The 19,834-nt window shown below is 37.6% G+C and overlaps 1 protein-coding gene across 3 annotated transcripts in view; it reads left to right on the top strand.

The window, feature by feature from the left end:
• Nucleotides 1-18,845, top strand: part of TBC1D30 (TBC1 domain family member 30) — a 52,833-nt gene extending 33,988 nt beyond the window's left edge. For 2 of the 3 annotated variants that reach the window (XM_053943790.1, XM_053943791.1), the window contains 7 exons: nucleotides 2,611-2,779; nucleotides 4,123-4,291; nucleotides 7,108-7,213; nucleotides 12,481-12,593; nucleotides 12,763-12,902; nucleotides 14,455-14,661; nucleotides 16,244-18,845. In XM_053943790.1, coding sequence (XP_053799765.1) covers nucleotides 2,611-2,779; nucleotides 4,123-4,291; nucleotides 7,108-7,213; nucleotides 12,481-12,593; nucleotides 12,763-12,902; nucleotides 14,455-14,661; nucleotides 16,244-17,025 — 1,686 coding nt within the window. In that variant the 3' untranslated portion in view covers nucleotides 17,026-18,845. Of the gene's footprint in view, nucleotides 1-2,610; nucleotides 2,780-4,122; nucleotides 4,292-7,107; nucleotides 7,214-12,480; nucleotides 12,594-12,762; nucleotides 12,903-14,454; nucleotides 14,662-14,880; nucleotides 14,938-16,243 lie in introns of all 3 variants that reach the window. The other variant, XM_053943789.1, reaches the window with a different exon arrangement.
• The last annotated feature ends 989 nt before the right edge of the window (nucleotides 18,846-19,834 follow it).

Genomic DNA, 19,834 nt, shown 5'->3' with positions numbered 1-19,834 from the left:
ATATAAAGCTTGTGGCAGTAGAGTCTAGCTAGCTGGTATTTAATCCTTCATTCTAGACAATTGCCTGTAATAGGAAGAAAATACCGTAATATACCAACTTTGTATCAGAAAGTAAAATTTCCTTTCAGTAATTCTTGCTAAAGATTTCCTCAATATTTTAACTGTAATTTATCACATTTTATTATGATCTTATACTGTCCAGATGCTCCCCAAACACATTGTGGTTGCATAGGAAATAGAATTGCCCAAGGTTTATGAAGACCAAGTTGATGATAAGAACTGTGTACATCCTTGTGTTGTCTGTTATTGTGAGTTGTGTCAGGGTCCTTGTGGGGAAGAGACAATGAGTGGAACTAGACTGCCCCAGGGAGGTAAAGCACTGAAGGCTGTTTGCACCAAAACTGGTCTTACCTGGCAAAAGTAAGAATGGAAAATAAAGTGATTTCTTTTCCAAGCTTAGTGTGTGGGCTTTTCAGGGTTGAAATTTTCCCAGAAGACAGAGGGAAGAGGGGGAGGGCAAGGAAAGGAGCAGGATAGGTGGGAGGAAATAAGAATTTGGTATTAGCATGTGATGGTTTTGTTGTAGTCACTGCCACCTAAAGCAGGCAGTAAGTGAACAGCTACAGAGGCCTGTAAAGGTGCCCTCAGGATTGTAGCTGTGTTTGGGTTATTGTAGAAACTGGGAGTTAAGGGAGCAAGGGCATTCTTAGGTCTTGCCAGTCAGGTCCCATTTCTGGGGAGGACATTATAAACAAAAGCTCTGTGTCTGGGAAGAATCTCCCAGGGGCTAGGAAACAGCAGGTATTAGTGATACCAAGGGGCTTTAACAGCACAGGACCCAACACGGTAGCTTCAGTGAATGCTCAGCCAAGGATACTTGAGTATTAACTGGTTAATGTAAGCATTCAGTTAAATCCCTGGAGTTGCCTCAAAGTTAGCCTACAGAAATTATGCTAAGCAAGAAAATCCCAGCTCACATAAGTAGAAACTATAAAAGTCTAATAGATACTGAAACTCAAAAAAAAAATCTTTCTTGCATGTTATTGTGTGGAAATGCTACAGAATCAAATAATAAAAGTAAATATGTAGAGATGTGTTATGAAGAAAGTATCTAATGCAAACTGGTAAATATATGAAGTGCTTTTTAAGAAAAAGGTCTTCTCAAAGCAATTTACATGTTTGTGAACTTCAGTGTTGAAAAAGATTTCTGTTCTCTGTGCTCTCATATATCAGAGATCAATGAAGTAATACTACTCAGTGGGAAGGGAGCAAAGGTCTTTAACATGTCTTTAACGTGGGGGTCTATAGCTTATGTAATAAGGAATTAATGAAAACACAAATAGCATAGTTGTAAGTTAATGTTGCTGTATTAAATTACTCTTCCATTAGTTGAAATATATCTGAACAAAATTAAGCATATTTTTACAAGACTGTGAGGTAACCTACTACTCAGCAAAGGTTAGATAATGCATCTGACAAAATACGAGGCTGTCATGTAGAAGCTGTTAATTTGCTTGTATTGACTACTGTTCCACATGCTTTAAAACATGGAACATAAGACTGCTATTGCTGGAGAAATCTTGCAAGGACAAGTGGCAGTATGTGGTCACAAGCAGCTGAGAAAGAAAAGAAATCAGTAAGACTATGTCAGGTGGTGCATTGGTAGTCCTGTGTCTGAGAAGCTGTTTCTGTGGGCATCTTATGAAAAGAGAGTGATTGGAAGGAGGATTGTCTCCTATATGTGAAGGTGCAATACTTCGCTTGAGAATTAAGGTCTTTATGAAACATGGTAAGGATGCTCATATGAGAGAAATGTAGATGAGATGCAGATGGGATGACTGCAGGCTCTCTGGATGTGGGTAGTAGAGTGGCCATAGAGACTGTAAAAGATCCTGAAGTCAAAGGTCAGTGTCTTCTGTTAGGCTGATGATAAACATCAGCTTCTGCATATTTTTTCTTGTATTTGTTCATTCTCAAAGGTTTGACAGTATCCATTTAATCCCTTACCATCCATGTAGTTGACTACCTCACTTGAAACAGATGACTGCTTAAAATGTCTCATGCTGCTTAATTTAGCACCTTTTAAAGTGACAAGATGGAGTGCAGCATATGGTAACAAATCTCAGTAAAATATATGGAGAATTTCTTTATAAAGAACAGTACCTTGCATTTTGGAGAGGGAAAAGAGGAGATTTGCAAAATCAGTCTTCTAGTTGTGACATTTACCAGAGAACGGATAATGAGACTCTCCAGCAGTGGAGAATCTCATAAACAGTTCCAACACCAGAAGTGTCAAAAGTTGCTTTTGGTGTGGGTAATGCTGCCAGTTTGGGCATTGATTTCAGCCTTTGATTTCAGTAATTTCATGGTTCATAAATTCTGGACAGTTTCAAGAGGCCTCTGTATCTTGAATGCTTGTGGATACCTAGGCTACCTGAGGATGCTGTAAGTGATAATATTTTCTCCCCATATAAGTGGAGGTGCCATAAGCATGTGTTACTACTGGCTCCAATTCATTCTTTAGTGAACAGAGAAATTTTATTTTTCCATTATTCCTAGAAAATAACTGCTCTATAAGTCCTACATGATAGTCCTTCATTTTGCCTACAGATCATGATTTACCTAATTGATAAGGTGCTTCCTGATAGCTACTTTGTCAATAATCTCCGTGCTCTCTCTGTGGATATGGCTGTTTTCCGAGATCTTTTACGAATGAAGCTTCCTGAACTGTCCCAGCACTTAGACACCCTGCAAAGAGCTGCTAACAGAGAAAGTGGAGGTACGTTCAACAGAAAATGCTATTCAACACTGCCTTGCTGTTATTTCATCTGAGCACTGATTTTAAAATACACTATTTTAAGTGTTTACATGAGTTTATTGCTTAGAATATGTATTTTAAATTGTTAAGATGAAATATGATGGTTTCCATTACTGATAACCTTAACATAAATAGGTGTGCTTCCAGGAAAAAACAAAGGAAAATCATTTGGTCCCACCACTAGCTGCAAACAGAGTTGTGTTGACAAGAATGTACAAAGCATAGAGTGACAGCACTAACGTGTAGCTTACTACAAGGGCTACCTTGGAAAAGTAATGTTTTTGCCTTAGCTCAAGATAGGTGTCCTCCTACTGCTCTGTGTAGTTGCTGGCTCATATAGCTATTCCGGAAAGAGTTACAATGTGAGAGCCAGTGGGGGCTGGTTAGTATTTCTTCACCTGGATCCTTACCAATACATAGGTACAAAACTCAGAAGTACGTCTCAGTTTGCTACCTGAAAACTGGTTTTGCACTGTGAATTTTTTTTTTTTTCTGGCATAGCATTCCCTCCAGACTTACAGCTCTTTTATTTGGGAATGTTCTGGGGAGGGCACGAAGTTTTTTGTTAGGTGATTTGATTTCTTTTTGAGTTGGGAAGCTAAATGCACCCTCAGTTCCACTTTAGAAAAGATCTGCTGCTATGTTCCATGTGTCTATGCCCAAACTGTATAAAGAGGCTGGCTTCTCTGGTCACGGCCTTCAGTGCATCAGTTGATACTGGGATGCACAAAGTGTTCTCTGAGCATAACAAAAAAGTAAAACTTCAGAGTTTCATCCTGAAATACTACATTTTGTTTAAAACTTAACAAGTACATCAGGATGTTAAAATAATAGATATGACTTTACAGAGACAGTCACCTTCACTTTATCACCATGTAGATAAAGACTTATGCCATCAGTTGGTGAAAAAATGCAGCATTTTATGGGGAAGTTGGTGTTTTTTTTTTTCTTTCCTTTTTTTTTTTTTTTTAATAGACATTTTTATTTCATATGGCTTTGGGGAAGGAGAAAAAGTCTTTGTCTTTCTGATATAAGGAGGGAAAATTGTGGTGGTGTATTCCAGGGTTTATAGTCCAAAGCCAGTGATGCTCCTTAGTTTTTTGCAGTGCTACAGAATGGAAGGTGACTATATAATTTTTCTATTCTTCTTCTCAACTTATCTTTGGACAGCTGCAGGCTAAATAAGTTTTGTGCTAGAATGTCTGGTGGATTTTATTATGCAGTTTATACTCCTTGTAAAATGATAGTAAGTTGCAATTACTTCAAGTAACTTGTTTTTTGCTTGTTTGTTTTTATGACATCAGGAGGCTATGAACCCCCACTTACAAATGTCTTCACAATGCAGTGGTTTCTGACACTCTTTGCCACCTGTCTGCCTAACCATACAGTTCTGAAGATCTGGGATTCAGTATTCTTTGAAGGCTCTGAAATTATACTGAGAGTAGCTTTGGCTATCTGGGCGAAGCTAGGAGAGTAAGTGGTCATTTTTATCTGATTTTTCTTTTCAGTATGAGCCATGTTTAACTTTTGTTTTCCTTAAGATGTTCTCAATTCTAAACAAGATGCAATCTTTCAGGAGAATGATTGTTTTGAAAAAGCTGCAAAAAGGACCTTTATGGTTTCTTAAAAACATATAATTCTGACATCATGTCAGAATGAGCGTGATAATTAATTGACTCTTTTTGCAGAAAATGTCTCCAGTTGTTGGAGTTGTCTGTGTATATTATCTTTGTGCTGTGCTAAAAGATTGGACTTTTCTGAACATAAACCTCTGAAGGAACTGGTAAATACTTTATGTAACGACACACAAAGAAATTTGAGGGTGACCAACTAATTTAATTGGGTACCTGAAAGTGAGGATATTAATTTCCTTAGTTTCACTTAAGGATTTGAGCCCATTGGCTTTGCCCAGTACAAGAGTTCAGTGTTACTAAGGGAATGCCCTGTGGTACGTGAGTTTTTTTCTGTTAAGGCCTGGAAATGAATTTTCCTAAAATTCTCTGCTTTTAAGCACATTCCAGCCAAGTTTCTGTTGTAGTCCTTTGTGGCCTTGGAAACTCACCACATGGCCAGAACACAAGAGATGTTAGTTCTTCAAACTCCTCTGTTGTCAAAGCAAATATTTGTGCTCCAAATAGTTTACAGTGCTCCCAGAGAAATGAGTTTTGTCACTGGCTTCAGTGGGAGGTGTGAGCTCTGACAGGTCAAGCAGATGTTAGTTCAGCTGGAAACATTTTTCAGCTGGCATCAGCAGCTGCATTGATTTTTTTTCTTTTGATGCCTACTAAAACTCATCTGTCTTTTTTCTCTGAAACTGAACTACTGGGATTTATGTTCAGTTCTGTCCTTGGAGGTTTCATTTCCTTTTTTCTTTCTGAATAAATTAGCACTGCAGGCCAGTTGCATTGTAAGAGGATTTGTTTAGTACATTTATTTTTAATCTGAAGAATAATAATTAAAATAATCATTTCTTGAGAGCTTTTTAAATATTCAGTTCATGAATGAAACTTGTATGAATCATTTGTATTGGGATTAAGCTGTACGTAGTCACATAGTGTTTTAGATAAAAAGTTCTTCCAGTGGATCCCTGTATACTTAAAAGTTGTAATTGTGAATGCTACAACTCATAACACGATAAAAAGGAAGTTACTACTTTGAATATTTTACTGTAAAACTTAAAGAAAAATTAAACATGTTTTAAAAAATGGAAAGGAACAAAAATCAAGATATATATAAGAATTTGTCTAAGAGAAATAAGATGATGACACTGCACATCTTGTAACTGTTGTTTGTGGGAAATGGGAGAAGGTTTGCTAAAAGACTGGGCACTGCTTATGTTGGGAGAAGACTGGGATATTTTTGTTTCTCTTTGTCCACCATTAGAACTAGAATGGAGGATTTAAAGAGGTGGGGCCAGAAATAGTGTTCATAGTCTCATGATCTTCATACTTCTCAAGATTCATTCTCAAAATGAAAATAGGGTGAGAAGTGCATTTTTAAAGTGTAGGTGGCTCAATCATACTTCTGGAGGCATACTTTTGGAGGGAGGCTGAAGGAATGGGGAAGTTAAATATAGGTGCAGTAGAGAAAGCAGTATGTGGAAGTCATGAGAGACTGAAGGTATCAGGGCAGGTAAGCCATACGTTTGTGATAATTGGCTGTATACCCATTGTTTATACTAGTTTTTAATTTTTGTTTTTTAGCTATTTAGTCATTATTTTACCCAAACTGTGTTAAGATTTCAGAAGGTGTTTCATAGCTTAATGGTTATTATGTACAGATGCTGAAGATCAAGGGAAGCTTCTTCTTCTATTGCTTAAGAAAAAAGGCATTTTTTCCTCATGGCTGTATGTTTTTTTATCATTCCAGCATCTGGGTTTTAGAGGAGAGGCTACAATACATAGCCATCAAAGCACTTCCTTGGGATAGAAGAAAAACAAATTTTTTTCACTTGACAGGAAAGATGTTTAGCAGCTGATCCTAATGTGTGTAGAACACCAACTCACAAAAGCATATTACTCATATTTCTCTTCTTCTAGATGACACTCTGTGTGTTTAGAATGATTCTGTGCTTTTAGAAATGTGAAGAAAAGTGCAGAAAAAGTATCCAGTTGAACCCCCCCTTCCCAAAACAAGGCAAACAAAAGCATCCTACCAAAGCAAACAACCGAAACCAACACAGTTCCCATCCCCAATTTAGAAATAGCATTCACAAATATGATGAGTGAATTTTCCTTCTTTGTGCTTTATGTTAGGCTAATTATTTTTTAACAGAATGTCACGTATGAATGCACCTATCTTTAATTTATTCCACAGAAATGGTTTCTGGCCAATGAATATCTTCCTGTCTGACAAAGTTCAGACAGTGAATTTGGCTATTTGGTGCATAGTGAAGAATGGGTGATGAGGCAGTCAAGAAATCTTTATGCTCCCTTTTTGGTCGGATAAGAGAACCCCCTTGTGCTCGTAGGAGGCAAAATGTATTGATTCTTGTGCTGTAGAAGTGAAAGGAGCAGAGGGAATAGTCTCTCTGGAGATACATGAATCTGTTATCATGAGGAGTCAGGACAGTAAACTGTAGTCAGTGCATCTTTTTACTGCTGCAGCTTTTCCAATGTTGTGTGCATAGTTTTATTATTTGGAAGTCTAGACAGAACTGCAAATAAACCTAAAAGTTAAGCTGTCTAACAGAAATGCATATTTGATGATGACAAGAAAATCAGTTTTGTTTTGAACGTGTAGAATCATATGTAAAAGTAAAATAAAAATCAACATGTATTTTGATGTAGGCAAATTGAGCGTTGTGAAACTGCAGATGAGTTTTACAGTACTATGGGCAAGCTGACCCAGGAGATGCTTGAAGACAGTCTGATTGACAGCAATGAACTTATGCAGGTGAGTAATTGTGACATAATTATTTTTTGTGTTTTCTGTGTTGATTTCTTCAGGTCTTCATTTCTAACAAATTACATTTTTCTTCAGATACTGCAGAAACCTAAATTCTCCCAAGAATAAAAGTTTCAGATAATGCTAGCATGAGCTGGCATTGACATGAGCTAGCATGTCAATGAAACAAGTAGATGACCTGCGGTTACTTCTAGAATCTTATTTTTATATGAAATGTGGAGAACCACTAGGCGTCATTTAATAAAAATTGATTCTATGTTGACAGTTGAGTCTTTTGGGATATAATGCTCAATTGCATTTACACAAGTAAGATATCGAATCTTTAGTAGTCACCATTTTTAGGGTGTTCTTTTGCCTTATTTTTATGTTTTGGTCAGTTTTTTATTACACTGTGTCCTTTCCATTCTGTGGACACTATGGGAAATAAGAGTTTATGAAGTGAGAAGTGTAGAAAAAGTCCTTCATGATTTAAAAAAAAACAAAACAGCATGAGCAGTCAGTAGTGTACTGTAAACAAAGACATTTGTAGATAATTGCAGTGCCTGAATTATTAAAGTATATGTCATTGTATGAGAATAAAGACCCACATTGTTCTGCAAAAGGAAAGGGCCTTTAGTATAGCAGATAAATTTATTTATTTACAGTTACACTTATTCTTGTGATATTTTTAAGGTGTTGTCGATTTAGATGCTTTCTAAGGACTTTGTGCTACAGTTCTGGAACTTTCCTGTTGATGAGTTAGAGCATACTGATTAAATGGTTGCAAGTACAGGGAACATAATTCACCTGAAACTTTATACCTGACTTAGGGGAAGGGAAAAAGTCAGTCTGTGAAGCTACAAAAGTTTAGTAACAGTTGTTAGCAGGTGACCTCTATTACCTATTGTTGAAAGACTGTGTTAAAATACACTATTTTCAATTTTATTATTTTGGTCATTGTTATTTTTGTCATTTGTTATTACTATGAGGAAACCCTAGGAATGGCAGAAGTGAGTTCTGTGGCTTGGTTTTGCTTCAAAAATGCAAATGCAGCTGGTCAGCGGTACTCACATGCTTTTTAAAAAAGTGTTAAGGTTCCTCACAAGACAGTTCAGATAGTGAGGATGTGTGAGAAGGGCAGCACAAGTTGACATCTCATTGTGTTTCAGTTCCTGGACTCCAGTGTGATACAAAACCAAGATGTGGCATTTATGAGATAATAAGAATAATTTTGGGAAAGCTGGGGTGGTCTTTTGTGAGTCTGTGTATTTCTTTCTTTGCTGCTGTGTGTAATAAAAGTTAAGGCATGGATAATTTACTGGTTGGAGAGATGGAAGGATTTTTTTTTAACTCTTGCAATTACAAATACTAGCAAATCAGCAATCTTTTTGTGCTTCAGCAAAAAATGAGTACTTGGCACAATACATACGTGTGTTCATAATGTATGTGTGTATTTTATGGCACTGACAGGAGTGTTAAGGTAGGATGGCATTGCCATTGATATGGAGAATGTGGCAGGTTTAAGTTCTGTGTATGGAGGAGCAGTGTATCTGGTTTATGTGTGTCCTCTCAGTTGAAGAAACCACAATATAGTTTGCATAGCTTTCTTCAAGTCAAAGGCAGACACTGCCAGTGTAGCCATCTCTGAGGTCTCCACTCTTTACTCTAAGTGGAAAGAATAAGGAACTACAAGAGTTTACCATCAGGGCATATAAGTGCTACCATGTATCTGGCTGGAGAAAAAAATTAATATGAACCATTGCATTAATGAAAAGATCCAGGCTGCTTGAACATGCTGCTTTTAAAACTGCTTTAAGCTTTTTCAGAGGAGTTATCCAGAGATGCTTTATTTTCAATTTTTTTTTTCTTTTCCCCTAATAAAAATCAGAATGATGAATTTACATCTGATACTTTTTACAAGATGGCTCAAGGACTGGTATCCTACTGTGGGGAAAGGATTATAATATCTCACTCTGCCTTCCCTACACATTTCAGTAGAACTTACTGCTGGCAATCACCTCGCTTCTCTTTAGGCTTGCATAACACTTATATTTGCATCTAAACTGTTGTCCAGGCTCACTTAAGCCAGAGTAACAGGCACTTCTCAACCAGTGGAAAACAAATTGTGCTCTAAGAGCCTTGTTTCTTTTAGGAGTTAGAGGAGGGAGGTACAAGTGATCCTTCAAGGGAAGTGTTGACAGAGCAGATGTCTAAGAAGAACAGGGGACTCATGTCCTCATCCTTTCCACCAGCATGTATAGTTGCTGCAGTTTTATTGTTCTCATGCAGACAGTACCTATAGTTAGGATGGGAGCCTTAAAGCTGTTGCAGATCTGCCCCTTGTGTGGCAAAAGTTCTTAATGTTTTACTGAGGAGAGCATGAAGACATTGGAGGAGCAAGCCAGCCTACAGTTTCTTCCTTTTTCAGATTGAACAGTTTGGGTGAATAAAGGGTAAGTGCTGTACACATCAGATTCTAGACTGGGTATGTATTGGTTCCAATATGGAGACAGAAGGCTGTACATCAGGTGTCTGCAGATATTCTAAACAGAGTGTGCTAGACTGAGTCTGTGCTTCCATGCCTTGTCAGAAAGTGAGCATTTTTATAAGCAGCTAAACTAATTCAGTTTGTCCCCTCAGGAACATTACAGCACAGAGGAGATGAGAAGCCAACTGGAGGAGAGGCATCCCTTTGTATTTACTAGAACAGAGGGGAACAGGGATTAATACTTCTGTGGTACTCTAGCATTTTGGAATATCTGCCTAGGCAGTTACACTGATTTGATGGTATTCACTGTTAACTTTCTACTTGAGTAGCACTTTGTCTGTTTTCTTTTGGGTTTGTTTTTGCTTTTGGTTTTTGTTTTGCTTAGTCAAACTGAAAAGAAAGAAGATTCTTAAACCAGTGAGGGGCAGCTATGGAGAAAAGTATGCTTGTAAGTTGTCTGCAAAATGGCTTACCCTGTTTAGAAGCCACAGCCCATCACCTCCCATATGGTGTTCTGCTGAGGGTGTAGACAGCTTTGCATTTTTAGAGTAAGGCAAAGGATTGTCAAATGATTTAAAGTGAGAATAGAGAGGTCTTGTTCTTGTCTCTTTTCTTGTTCCCAGGATGTGTCCCTTATGTAAATAAGATGCTAAGTTTGGCTGCATCATGCTTTTGTGTGTAGGCTATTTCCATCTGGGACAGTTTCCCAGAATTAACCAAATGGCATCCAAGGCTGTGTAATGACTAGAAAAAGAATGCTTTGACTCTGAATTGTCGCTGGGAGGATATCAGAGGTGTTGGCTGGCAATATTTTTTTTTTAATTTCCAGTGGAACTGGCACTGGCATAAAATTTGTTTTGTGGGTCTCTTAGCCAGGTGGTAAGCAAGGCCTGCAGTTATAACCTGATAACAATAGTTAAGCTAAAAATATGTATGCTAAACGAAAGAACTTGTAGAAGATGTGGAAGAGACACAGACTGGAGACTGGCAAAAGCTAAAAGCATAATCTGAAACAGTAGGTGCAAGGAGCAAATGGAAGAATTGGAGTCAACTGTTTCACTTAAAGGGTAACTAGCATATGGAACAAGTTACCTGAGAAGGACATTGACATAAAGCATAGAAATAAATTCCAGATAAACCTCTGGAGACAGTTGAAACATACAGAAAAAAATAAAACCTAGCAGGAAAGTATGGTGGAGATCAAACAAGCAGGCAGACATGTTGGGCTGGAGGTCTTCCTCAAGATCATAAAATTCCTTTGTCTGGTAGACCGATGGGAAATCACTGTTCAGGCCCTAGAGAATATTTATCTTTCACAGTGGCATTGTAGTTTAATGGAGTGGCAAAACTTCAGTTCATGCTACGGATTTTTGAAGGCATCTTCCTTTCCTTAGACACTGTGCATGGCTTGAACTGTAAAAGCATTCTCATACAGAAGCTTGTGAGGTGCACTATTGCCCTGTCTCTGATTCAGACAGGACGGTCCTTCCTGCTCCTCAGTGCTTACGTCATTGCCGTTAACAAAATTTTTTCCCTCCTTAAGTCAGGAAATGTCTAGTACTGAATTCATGTTTGCAATTTTCCTTAGTGTACTTAGCATAGACGAGGCATAGTTCAAGAATGGATTATGTAGAAACTGTTCAGAATTTTCTTTCATTTTAACTGGGGTCATTTATCTTCAGATGAAAATGTCACTGACTTAATAGCACAGGAAAAAAAATATAAGTGAAGATTTACAGTCATAGCTAATGAGAAAATTTTATGTTGCTGTCTTTCAAAAGATATTTAATTTTCAGGATGTGCAAAAACTTTAATATTTCAGAAAAATTATGGGAAATTGTATTTTGGGTTTTTTTTTTTCCTCTCACATTGAGACTCAGAATGAATTATTTGGCAGTTATTTGAAAGTTCTGACTAATGAACAAAAGCAGGGGAAAAAAGGCAACTAAAGTATGTAGGAGCAAATCAGCAGTGATATTGCAATGAATATGATGTATCTTTATGCCAGGTTGGCTGGTGACTTACAGCAAAAATAATGCTGAAAGGAAATGTATCTTTTTAAACTCTGAGTATTGATGTAAAGAAAATCTATTAGCATTTTGATGACCTTGTTTTAGAAAAAACCAAATTACCCCACCAAATCCCAACTTTAGCCTCAAAGCCAACCAGTAATCAAAACTAGAAACTGAGGGAAGAAAACTTGGGTATGTTGGATCCTTCCTCTTTAGTGATGATTTTTTTAGTGCTGGTGTAATTTCCTTCACACAAGCTCTTGAGCTTCTCAGGTAAAATAATGAATCAGCTAACAGTCTATATCAATGAGGATCTGCCCCTTCCTATCTATGCTAGTGCTAATACTTTGTTGAATACTTGAACAAAAACTTAGGTCTCCTGGAAAGATCCTCAATGATGCATCCTAATGATGCATTCATGTAAGTGAAATCATAATTGGAGGAGGATTTCTGGTGTGCTGGCAAGAAGAGGTTGACAATAATTATTAAATGAGTATAGGAGTTGTAAAGGATCCTACAGCTCATGTTATCAGTTCCTTGTTTGTTTGTTTTTCTTAATGGACCTGTGTATCATTATAGTGAGTCAGTCTTTATTTTTCTTACAGGAAATACTGACTGAGTCATAAAACTAGACCATTTTCTTACAGCATGTGAATGTGCAAGAATGTACAGCCTTTAATCCTGCAAGACTGTGGAAGTATGTTCATGGAAAAATCTTTTGTGACGGTTAATTAAAGCAAAAGTTTTAAAAGTTGCTCTTTCTTTTCCTCCCCTAGACTGTTTACACCATGGCTCAGTTTCCTTTCCCACAACTGGCAGAATTGAGGGAGAAATACACATACAATATAACTCCTTTCCCTGCAGCAGTAAAATCAACTTCATTTTCAGGGTAAGTTTGAAATGCACTGCTTGTGGTGTATAGAGTTATTGTTTACTCTCTGCAGATGAAAAGGCTGGTGGATCCTTCCTTCTATGCATCTAAAAAAGATTAAAATGCTTGGTAATGTTCACATTTAAGAATGTATCCTCCTTACTTGTCTTATGTTCTCTTTTGACAGCAGATTAGGCAGAACCAGAGACAGTGATGAAGAGAATGACTTAGATGATGAAGACTCAATTGCTAATGCAATTGGTTGTCTTGGACCATTAAGTGGGTTTTTGGCACCAGAGCTCCAAAAATACCAAAAACAAATGAAAGGTAATGACTTCTTTATTTTTAGAAAACACAGTTAAATCTATATGACTTGGCAGAAATTATCTGCAGCTCTGTCTGTGAAAGCTGCTATGGAAAGTGTGTTTTCTGTGTACACAGAGGTTACAGCAGGTACCAAATGATTTGCTCTGTGCTCCACGAAGATGTTGTCAAAGCCAGGTTGGAAGGCTGTAGGTGTACAGTAAATGATGGTGTGAGTTAAGGATTTGGCTACAGTAATGGTAACAAAACAACCCCACAGTGTTGCCCACACACAAAAAAGAAGCACATGTGAAAAAATTCCACCCTAAATCCATGCATATTTCTGAGACAGCTGTTAGGTAGTCAGCATTTTCTGAAGGGTATACCTTTAATAAATTATCTTGATCTTTATTAACATATGCATGGCTAATACTGGAACGAATCAGGAATGAGTGAATTCTGCAGGTGATTTCACTGCTGTTTTGGTCAAACCTTCAGATTGTTGTATGTTTTGGATTTATTCAAAATGTCACCATTTTTCAATGAAATCCTTCTGACAAATAAAATTTCTTGACAGAATTGTATGAACACCAGTGCAAATTCTCTATAAGCAATACAAAATGCTGATCCATACATGTACTGGATGAACAGTCATTTCACAGTATCTTGGGAGAGGCCATTTTTATTTATCCTCACCTTACCCTCAAAAAACCCCAGACTGATGTAACAAGATGCTGTTCGCACTTCATCATTCTTGTGGCTTGGTTTTGCTGAGACATGTAAGCTGCAGTTTTCCTCTTGATTGCTGTGGTGTTTTGTTTTTCCCTTCCTGGGGGACTGTCTACCTGCTGCTTCAAGCTAGCACTTAGTCAGAACATCAAACTGCTGTTGCAAACTAAGCCAATGACAAATAAACATTCATTGAAAAAGAATTATCCTCCTGACCCTGTAGTGCCAGGTTGGTGCATCAGAAACAGCTGTGAAAATAAACTGCCCTGCTGCTAATGCTCTGCAGCTGTTGATCAGAGACCCTCTCAAGTTGTCTGATGCTCAGCTGCTTTGTGCCTATCCCTTTTGTTGCTACTAGCAGTTTTCTCCCTGTGGCATTCTGTTTCTTGATGCTTCTTGCTGGTAGCATGAGGTTGGTTGTTTAATCTCATGCCTGCTTGACTGTAATGTATTTTGTAACTTGCATTTTTGGCCTCTATGACAACCAACTATCTTTAATAATCTGTTACTGAATTACTTCGGTGGTGGCTTGATGTACCTTTGGATATTTGAAGAACTATGCTTATATCTTTTTACTGCCATATTAATTGGCTTTTGTAGTCTTTAACCTCCCCTCAAACCCCTGCTATTCTTAAGCAATAGTGCTATTTATAATACTTCTTATTGTAAATAGCACAGCTTAGTTAAATATGCATATTATAATAAATTTTTAATTGAAAACTACAGTTAAATAAGATGGTAGGAATCAGACACAGACTTCCTTTGGAAATAATCTACAGAAGTACAGATACATTTCTTGAATATGCCAATTTACTTCTCACCTCCGCTTTATTCCCTCCTTCTACAGATCAGAATGAAGAACAAAGTCTTGGTTCCAGTAACATTGCAGAATTAAGTCCAGGAGCAATAGATTCTTGCAGAAGTGACTATCACACTGCTTTTAACAGCATGATGATGGAGCGTATGACCACTGATATTAATGCACTGAAAAAACAATATTCCAGGATAAAGAAGAAGCAGCAACAGCAAGTTCACCATGTGTATATCAGAGCAGGTAACACATCAAAACGTGCTTCATTTCCTGATTTATTGCAAACTAACTTCATCAGGCAAATGACCTTCTTTTACATTTAACCAAATAGATAAAATGGAAAGACTGATGATACAACATTATAGTAAATGATGACATTAATGATACAATATTAGTAGTAAAGTGGGTATTGCTTCATGAAGACAGAAAACAAGAAGGTGATATTTTTTCTTCTTTTGTCAGGATCTGAAGATGATGACCCTGGGGTTTTCTTAGGTCCCAGGGACCCACTAAACAATGGTATCTAAAAGTGGCTTTGCTATCTGGGTGCATTGTGTTGATCTCTGTGATTAAAAAACTTTAAGTCTTTGGCATTCTTGGAACTGACATATTGATGCACTGGAAAAAGTGAATGCAGAGATGAGGATGCTTCAGATCATGTGGCAGGTAGATTCTTAGCTGGTCTGTATTATCCAAACTCCTCTGAATTCATCTGGGCATGGCAAATTATGCAACTGAAGGACCTGGCTTAGAGTTCCATTGTGGCTGGCAGTTTCCTTAACCATAGTGATAGTGTTGTGAGGACTGAGCTGGACGTAGGTACCTTATTTAACAACCCATGTTATGGAGTCTGTCTCCCTAATTGTCAGACTCAGCAGTTCAGCAGCGCAAGATTTGGCATGAAATGCATAGCTGAAGGTTTTACTAGGTGTACAAGCTGAACACAGTCCACCCCACTCATTCCTCTCTGCTTAGGTGTATTTCTAAGTTCACCATTGAACCATGCAAATGGGTCACTGTGGAGAATTATTTCTCTTCTAGATTGTCTAAACCTGTGCTAGCAGGAGCATTGGAATACATGGAGCTGCAATTTTTTATTTACATGGTTTAGAAGGACTTTAAAAAAATATTTGTGAACTGTTTGCTTTGAACGGAGACTGTAGCTGGCAGAAACAGTGCAAACAGTAAAATGTTGATTTCCAAGGATGCCAACCCCTACCTTCCAAACACAAATCTTTCTAATCTTACTAATCATGATACAGGGCTGGCTTTGTAATTTAATCAAACTGTCATCTAATCATTAATTCTGAGTCTACTCCTCTGGCTTAATAAGATGTGGTTTTATGCATTAAAAGTACTTTCGTTCGTTTTCCATTTTCCAATCACACAAGCCTTATGGATAGGCTTGTGTGACTGACCTCATCTGGAGACTGAATTGCCTCTTGCTGTTGGAAGAGAAATGAAGGAGAGGGGAAATATCAGAAGCCAATATTAATGTTAAACTATCAGTTATAGTGCAATTCCAAAAATCAAGAAGCTATTTTTTTTTAATGATATATTTTCATTGTATTCCTGGCTTGGGGTTTACCCATAGGTGCAAAGCAGTAAAGGAGGGCAGAAAATTCTTATATAGAAGGTGCTGCTTTGTGTTCAACTCTAAGACATAAGTGAAATTCAGTGATGATTTTTAAGTTTGGGTTGGATTTTTAAAATACCATAATTGCCATATCTCAAGAAAGGTATCAAATTTGGTGGTAGATCCTTAGAACATTAATTTGTTTTGTTCTTTAACAATACTGTGTTTCTTTTAAATGCTTTCTTTCAGACAAGGGACCAGTTACCAGCCTCCTCCCTTCTCAGGTAAACCATTCCCCAGTGATAAACCACCTCCTTTTAGGAAAGAAGATGAAATTGAATAACAAGTCTCTCAAAAATGCTGTTATTCACATTCCAAGCCATGCTACGGGGAAGATGTCTCCCATTCCCCAAGAAGATCTTAAAACAAAACTGAACTCTCCGTGGCGCACTCACATACGAGTTCATCGGAAGAACATTGCTAGGGCTAAAGGCCAGCTGGGCTATGGAGATACTGTAGGACTGATAGATGAGCAGAGTGAGAGCTGTAAAACAAATAGTCCTGGTGCAAAGGAGGAGGCTTCCAAACATTCTGACTTTGGAGAAAGAGAAGAAGGTGGTTTGGGTGACAGGACTACTCGGAAAGCTGACCAGCAGTCATCTGAGGCAGACTCTATGGACAGCAGTACAAACATGTCCATGGTTCAGCTAAAACTGGAAGCACTGGAACTCACCTCAGATACCCAAACCAATGTAGAGCCAACGTCCCATCAGTCCAGCCAGCCATGTTTATCAGAGTCTTCCACTTCATCCAGAGACAGTGGAAACCTGGCTAAATCACCCCAGCCTGGGAACCCAAAGCCACAAGTCTTCAATCCTTTTCCCAGTGTCAAGCCTCTTCGAAAGTCAGCCACAGCCAGGAATTTAGGGCTATATGGCCCCACTGAAAGAACACCAACTGTACACTTCCCACAAATGAGCAGAAGTTTCAATAAATCTGCCAGTGGCAGCAGCGGGACAAGGAAACGATGAAGCGCTGGTACTTACTATTTCTGACAGCAACAAAAGAATTGCTATTGCCTTTTTTTTTATGTGTGCATGTGTATGTGTGTCCCAAAGCATTTCTAATTGCTACTTAAGTAACAGGGACAAAAGTGGTTACCAGATATATAAATATGTGTCTTTGAAAATTGTACTTCCATGTTGTTATGGGATAGATTAGTGAAGATGTACTCGGGCACCCTCTTGTTTATTCTGATGGTCCTGTGTAAAATAAACATTAATTTGCAATGTGAAGCATACCGTTTCTTAAAGTCTAACTCAGACATTAAATCACCAGCTGCCTTTAACCCCTCAGCCCCCCATGGCTGCCTCCTGTCTAGCTGAGCTCAAAGGACCAATTGTCCAGTGCAGCAGACAGGTGTAACAGTTTTTGTGACTGTTAAGCAGCTTCCCCATCCAACCTCATCATCATACTCTGGGAGTAGCTGAAGAAGCCATGACAAACAGAAGCACAAGCAGCCCTAGCAATCAAAAGTGTCACTTTGTGACATCTGGCTTCAGATATTCTTGAGCAACATTTTGTGCTTCTCTTCCCACAGCAATTCTCTGCTGATACTATTTTTAATATAAACCTAAACACTGAGCATGAGAACAGCAGACATAAGTCCATCCACAGCACAGGTTTGCTCTTTCTCTGTTACATATGTACATACATACATTTTGTTACTTACTGCTGGAGAGTTGCAGCATTGTAAAATGAGGAATTAGGTACAACTATTTGTATAGTTGTATGATTATTATTCTGACGCATCTTGACTTCAATGGATTTAAAAGCTATTATCTAGATTAGACTTGTAGTTAAATAATATTTGCCAGCTTAGCAGTAGGTAAAATATATGAATGTTCCAAAGTAGTTTAGGGGTTTAAATTCTATTTATAGAGTGATTAGATACTTAGAGTGCCACTTCCCATTAAAAGCCAACATGTGAGCCACTATGTTAGTGGGATGTGCCCCTTGGGCTTCCATGTCTTGGTTCCTCTTTGGTGTGAAAGAAAGTGATAAACTTAGTATTTATTTCCAAATCAAAAAGCAGAGCTGATAAATACCGTAAGAGAAGTATTTATATGTATATAACAGAGGCAGACAGAGAAACTAAACCTAGATCACTCAACTTCAGGATTGCAGAATCAAGTACTCAAACTCCAAGAAATTCAGGTTGCTCTTAAATCATTGCAGCTCTGTCAAATGCAATGTACTGACTTTGACTCATTACCTTGATTCCAAGTTTCCTGTGGCATGAAAGGGCCAATATTTTAAACTGCAGTAATAATGAATCAGCACCATTGTATGTAATATCGTACTTGCTTTAAAAAATTCTTTGTTGAATTTGCAAATTAATATATATCATTGTCTATGAATGTATTCCATATTCTATAGTATGTGACACCAGTTTTACTGTATACCATAACTTATAAGCTGTACAATATACTCTGTTCATTGTTGTGGGAACAGTTTTATTTTGCTGTTGTTTCATATAAGTGTATGCATATAAAGTAGTATACAACTATGAACACTATAATTATAAAACAGATGTAGGTCAGATCTTGCCCCTGCCTTATTTCCAGGCAATATTGTCACTAATGATTATTTACAGCACTAAGTAAATTTAAAATAATGTAGAATTTAGTCTCTGATTATGGACTGTATGTGAATTGTTTTTGCACTGAATTAGAAGAAATGGACTCAAAAATTTTCCTGTGAATCATCCTCCCCAGTTTTTCTTAGCTTCAGTGTATCATGCGACTGTATGCTGAACCCATACAAATAAAAGGACTGTCAGTCTGTAAAACTTGCTAAAATGGCCCAAGTATGTGCATGAATTTTTAACATTTTATGAAGTAAGCAGTGGGAAATCAGTAAATTATGCGTGGGTATAGGTCTGGGGAAAGAACAACACATTCTAATGATTCATTAGAATGAATAATAATTTAGAAGTGTGCATTCAGGTCTTGGACTGTTAGGATTGAGGTGAAGGAACCACAGCTGCTCAGTGCATTAGTTTGATGATGCTTGCTGCAGGAAGTTTTCTTAAAGTACTACTTGATGAGAAAATAGAATGTCATGTTAGCTACCTCAAAGGTACACTTCTGTACCTCAAAGGATATTCACTCTCTAACTGAAATACTGTTGGAATATACAGCAAAAGCAACTTCATTGCTTAGTACTGAGACAGAACATTAAGATGAAGTCCAGAGAACCAGGGAACTCCAGAGAAGTTTCACATTATTTTTTCCTTAAAGAATCCCTTGAGCAAATGAGGTCTAGTGAAGCAAGTTGTGCTTGGAAGACTGGCATTGCAGCACTGAGGGTGCTGGGAAGTATGATGGTGGGAATCTGCTCCATAAACATTTTGTTCTCCTTGAGACTTCTTGTTCTAATGTTCTCTTCCATATGACCAAATGACATTTCTGGGGTTTTTGTTTTGTTTTGTTTTGTTTTTGTTTTTTTTTTTTGTTTTGTTTTTCTTTGTTTTGTTTTTTTTGTTTGTTTGTTTTGTTTTGTTTGTTTTTGTATTTGTTTTTGTTTTTGGTGGGTTTTTTTAATCCTATAGTTTTGGGTTTTTTTTTTTTGGTTTTTGTTTTTTGAGAAAGGAATTTAATAAGATTATGTTGACTTTGACTTCTGAGCACGTGTTTCACCATCATCAAATGAAAGCTCTCAAAGGACAGGCATTTGATTCCATTTTGTGGACACTAAAGGTCTGCAAGTGGAAACAGGTCCACAGCTATTCAGAGATTATTAGGAATTGTCTATGCTTTGGGGGTAAAAATAGCAGAT

Source organism: Vidua chalybeata, chromosome 5 (assembly GCF_026979565.1).
Source record: "Vidua chalybeata isolate OUT-0048 chromosome 5, bVidCha1 merged haplotype, whole genome shotgun sequence".
Taxonomy (NCBI): domain Eukaryota; kingdom Metazoa; phylum Chordata; class Aves; order Passeriformes; family Viduidae; genus Vidua; species Vidua chalybeata.
The sequence above is the reverse complement of the archived record's forward strand: the minus strand, read 5'-3'. Positions and strand labels throughout refer to the sequence as shown.